A 4,677-nucleotide genomic window follows, 5' to 3' on the forward strand; every position below is an offset into this window, starting at 1 on the left:
CGCCCCACCTCCACGTCCCCACCGCGTCCCACCGCACCTTCCCCGGGTCCCGCCCCACATCCCACCCCACCCCTTGTCCCCAGATGTCCCCATAACCCCCTCCCCACCACCACCACCCGTGTCCCCTCTCAGGGCACCAACATCGGGGCGGGCAAAGCCGTGGGCATCGTGGTGGCCACGGGGGTGAACACGGAGATCGGGAAGATCCGGGACGAGATGGCGGCCACCGAGCAGGACAAGACGCCGCTGCAGCAGAAGTTGGACGAGTTTGGAGAGCAGCTCTCCAAGGTCATCTCCCTCATCTGCGTGGCCGTGTGGCTCATCAACATCGGCCACTTCAACGACCCCGTCCACGGCGGCTCCTGGATCCGCGGCGCCATCTACTACTTCAAGATCGCCGTCGCCTTGGCCGTGGCCGCCATCCCCGAAGGTCCGGAGCCTCCTCCGTCCTCCGCGGGGTCACCGTGGCCTTCTGCCGCCCCGTACGGGCTCGGGATGGCCGTCCTTCTCCCCCCGCGGGCTCGTCACGGCCGTCCTCCGTCTCCTGTGGGTTCTGAAGGACACCCTTGACCCCACGTGGGCTTCTGACGTCCACCTTTGGCCCCATACGGGCTTGTGGTGGCCATTCTTGACCACATATGGGCTTGTCATGGCCGTTCTCCATCTCCTACAGGTTCTGAAGGACACCCTTGACCCCACGTGGGCTTCTGACGTCCACCTTTGGCCCCATACGGGCTTGTGGTGGCCATTCTTGACCACATATGGGCTTGTCATGGCCGTTCTCCATCTCCTACAGGTTCTGAAGGACACCCTTGACCCCACGTGGGCTTCTGACGTCCACCTTTGGCCCCATACGGGCTTGTGGTGGCCATTCTTGACCACATATGGGCTTGTCATGGCCGTTCTCCATCTCCTACAGGTTCTGAAGGACACCCTTGACCCCACGTGGGCTTCTGACGTCCACCTTTGGCCCCATACGGGCTTGTGGTGGCCATTCTTGACCACATATGGGCTTGTCATGGCCGTTCTCCATCTCCTACAGGTTCTGAAGGACACCCTTGACCCCACGTGGGCTTCTGACGTCCACCTTTGGCCCCATACGGGCTTGTGGTGGCCATTCTTGACCACATATGGGCTTGTCATGGCCGTTCTCCATCTCCTACAGGTTCTGAAGGACACCCTTGACCCCACGTGGGCTTCTGACGTCCACCTTTGGCCCCATACGGGCTTGTGGTGGCCATTCTTGACCACATATGGGCTTGTCATGGCCGTTCTCCATCTCCTACAGGTTCTGAAGGACACCCTTGACCCCACGTGGGCTTCTGACGTCCACCTTTGGCCCCATACGGGCTTGTGGTGGCCATTCTTGACCACATATGGGCTTGTCATGGCCGTTCTCCATCTCCTACAGGTTCTGAAGGACACCCTTGACCCCACGTGGGCTTCTGACGTCCACCTTTGGCCCCATACGGGCTTGTGGTGGCCATTCTTGACCACATATGGGCTTGTCATGGCCGTTCTCCATCTCCTACAGGTTCTGAAGGACACCCTTGACCCCACGTGGGCTTCTGACGTCCACCTTTGGCCCCATACGGGCTTGTGGTGGCCATTCTTGACCACATATGGGCTTGTCATGGCCGTTCTCCATCTCCTACAGGTTCTGAAGGACACCCTTGACCCCACGTGGGCTTCTGACGTCCACCTTTGGCCCCATACGGGCTTGTGGTGGCCATTCTTGACCACATATGGGCTTGTCATGGCCGTTCTCCATCTCCTACAGGTTCTGAAGGACACCCTTGACCCCACGTGGGCTTCTGACGTCCACCTTTGGCCCCATACGGGCTTGTGGTGGCCATTCTTGACCACATATGGGCTTGTCATGGCCGTTCTCCATCTCCTACAGGTTCTGAAGGACACCCTTGACCCCACGTGGGCTTCTGACGTCCACCTTTGGCCCCATACGGGCTTGTGGTGGCCATTCTTGACCACATATGGGCTTGTCATGGCCGTTCTCCATCTCCTACAGGTTCTGAAGGACACCCTTGACCCCACGTGGGCTTCTGACGTCCACCTTTGGCCCCATACGGGCTTGTGGTGGCCATTCTTGACCACATATGGGCTTGTCATGGCCGTTCTCCATCTCCTACAGGTTCTGAAGGACACCCTTGACCCCACGTGGGCTTCTGACGTCCACCTTTGGCCCCATACGGGCTTGTGGTGGCCATTCTTGACCACATATGGGCTTGTCATGGCCGTTCTCCATCTCCTACAGGTTCTGAAGGACACCCTTGACCCCACGTGGGCTTCTGACGTCCACCTTTGGCCCCATACGGGCTTGTGGTGGCCATTCTTGACCACATATGGGCTTGTCATGGCCGTTCTCCATCTCCTACAGGTTCTGAAGGACACCCTTGACCCCACGTGGGCTTCTGACGTCCACCTTTGGCCCCATACGGGCTTGTGGTGGCCATTCTTGACCACATATGGGCTTGTCATGGCCGTTCTCCATCTCCTACAGGTTCTGAAGGACACCCTTGACCCCACGTGGGCTTCTGACGTCCACCTTTGGCCCCATACGGGCTTGTGGTGGCCATTCTTGACCACATATGGGCTCGTCACGGCCATCCTTGGTCTCCTACGGGTTCTGAAGACCATCCTTGACCCCACGTGGGCTTCTAACGTCCACCCTTGACCCCATACAGGCTTGTGGTGGCCATTCTTGACACCGTATGGGCTTGTAACGTCCATCCTTGGTCTCCTATGGGTTACGGTGACCATCCTTGAGCCCGTACGGACTCGTGATGTCCGTGGTTGATCCCATATGGGCTCATAACGTCCATCCTTGATCTCATATGGGTTCCGAAGGCCATTCGTGGTCTTAGATGGGTTTCTGAAGCCCTTCCCAGATCCCATATGAGCTTGGAACGTCCGTCTTTGATCCCATATGGGCTTATAATGTCCCTCTCTGGTCTTCTGTGGGTTCATAATGTCCATCCTTGACCCCATGTGGGCTTATAAGGTCCACCCCTGGTCCTCTACGGGCTTATAACGTCCATCTCTGGTCTTCTGTGGGTTTATAATGTCCGTTCTTGACCCCGTATGGGCTTATAAAGCCCTTCTTTGATGTTTTACGGAGCTGTCACCTCTGCCTGCTCCCGCGTGGGGCTGGTGGCCGCTCGGTGGGGCTGGTGGCCGCTCGGTGGGGCTGAGGGGACACCTCTCCGTAGGGTTGCCGGCCGTCATCACCACCTGCCTGGCGCTGGGGACGCGGCGCATGGCCAAGAAGAACGCCATCGTCAGGAGCCTGCCCTCGGTGGAGACGCTGGGCTGCACCTCTGTCATCTGCTCCGACAAGACCGGCACCCTCACCACCAACCAGATGTCCGTCTGCAAGGTGGGGTGGGCCACCGCGGGCTGCCCCGGGGTCCCCTGGGACCTCCTCGTGCCCCCTTGGGTGATCTGAGGTCCCCTGGGACCTCCTCGTGCCCCAAGGTCCTCCAGGACCCCCTCATCTCCCCTTGGCTCCTCCAGGAACCCATCACGTCCCCTTGGGTGCCCCGAGGTCCTCCAGGACCCCCTTGGGTGCCCCCAGGTCCCATTGGGTGCCCCGAGGTCCCCTGGGGACCTCCTTGTGTCCTAAGGTCCACCAGGAACCCATCGTGTCCCCTTGGGTGCCTCAAGGTCCTCCAGGACCCCCTTGGGTACTCCATGGTCCTCCAGGAACCCATCATGTCCCGTTGGGTGCCCCGAGGTCCTCCAGGACGCCCTCGTGTCCTCTTGGGTGCCCCGAGGTCCCCTGGGGACCTCCTTGTGTCCCATTGGGTGCCCCGAGGTCCCCTGGGGACCTTCTTGCGTCCCAAGGTCCACCAGGAACCCATCGTGTCCCCTTGGGTGCCTCAAGGTCCTCCAGGACTCCCTGGGGTACTCCGTGGTCCTCCAGGAACCCATCATGTCCCGTTGGGTGCCCCGAGGTCCTCCAGGACACCCTCGTGTCCTCTTGGGTGCCCCGAGGTCCCCTGGGGACCTCCTTGTGTCCTAAGGTCCACCAGGAACCCATCGTGTCCCCTTGGGTGCCTCAAGGTCCTCCGGGACCCCCTCGGGTACTCCGTGGTCCTCCAGGGCCCCATCGCGTCCCCTTGGGTGACTTGTGGTCCCCAAGGAACCCTCTGTGTCCCCTTGGATGTCCCAAGGTCCTCCAGGACCCCCTCGTGTCCCCTCGGGTGGGCCAAGGTCCCCTGGGACCTCCTTGTGTCCCAAGGTCCTCCAGGAACCTCTCATGTCCCATCAGGTGCCCCAAGGACCCCCCTGGACACCCCAACGTTCCCCTGGACACCCTGATGTCCCCAAGGGTGCCCCAACGTCCCCCAGGTCCCCCCAGCGTCCCCAAGAACCCCCTGACGTCCCCCCCGGGGCCACCTTCTCCCAACCCCTTCTCCTCTCCCCACAGATGTTCATCGTGGACAAGGTGGAGGGCGACGTCTGCTCCCTCAACGAGTTCTCCATCACCGGCTCCACCTACGCCCCCGAGGGAGACGTGTGAGTCACCCGTGGAACCCCGGTGGCCCCTCCAGGAGGTCCCCGTCCCCCATGGAACCTCGGTGGCCCCTCCTGGAGGTCCCCGTCTCCCGTGGAACCCCGGTGGCCCCTCCAGGAGGTCCCCGTCTCCCAGGGAACCCC

The 4,677-nt window shown here is 61.3% G+C and overlaps 2 protein-coding genes across 2 annotated transcripts in view; one reads left to right on the forward strand and one right to left on the reverse strand.

The window, feature by feature from the left end:
- LOC104295380 (sarcoplasmic/endoplasmic reticulum calcium ATPase 1) overlaps positions 1 to 4,677 on the forward strand; it is a gene marked incomplete at its 3' end in the record, with an annotated part of 15,689 nt that overhangs the window by 4,917 nt on the left and 6,095 nt on the right. Inside the window, exons 3-5 of the mRNA XM_009895136.1 lie at positions 29 to 430; positions 3,228 to 3,394; positions 4,448 to 4,536. Of these exons, the coding sequence (XP_009893438.1) occupies positions 29 to 430; positions 3,228 to 3,394; positions 4,448 to 4,536 (658 nt within the window). The remainder of the gene's footprint in view (positions 1 to 28; positions 431 to 3,227; positions 3,395 to 4,447; positions 4,537 to 4,677) is intronic.
- LOC104295379 (acetylcholinesterase collagenic tail peptide-like) lies at positions 3,408 to 3,731 on the reverse strand (the record flags this gene model as incomplete). Its single annotated transcript, XM_009895135.1, has 1 exon — positions 3,408 to 3,731. A coding segment is annotated over exon 1 (324 nt), but the record flags the coding sequence as incomplete, so codon positions are not given.

The sequence above is a fragment of the Charadrius vociferus genome, unplaced genomic scaffold (genome assembly GCF_000708025.1).
Source record: "Charadrius vociferus isolate BGI_N301 unplaced genomic scaffold, ASM70802v2 scaffold651, whole genome shotgun sequence".
NCBI classification, from domain to species: Eukaryota; Metazoa; Chordata; class Aves; order Charadriiformes; family Charadriidae; genus Charadrius; species Charadrius vociferus.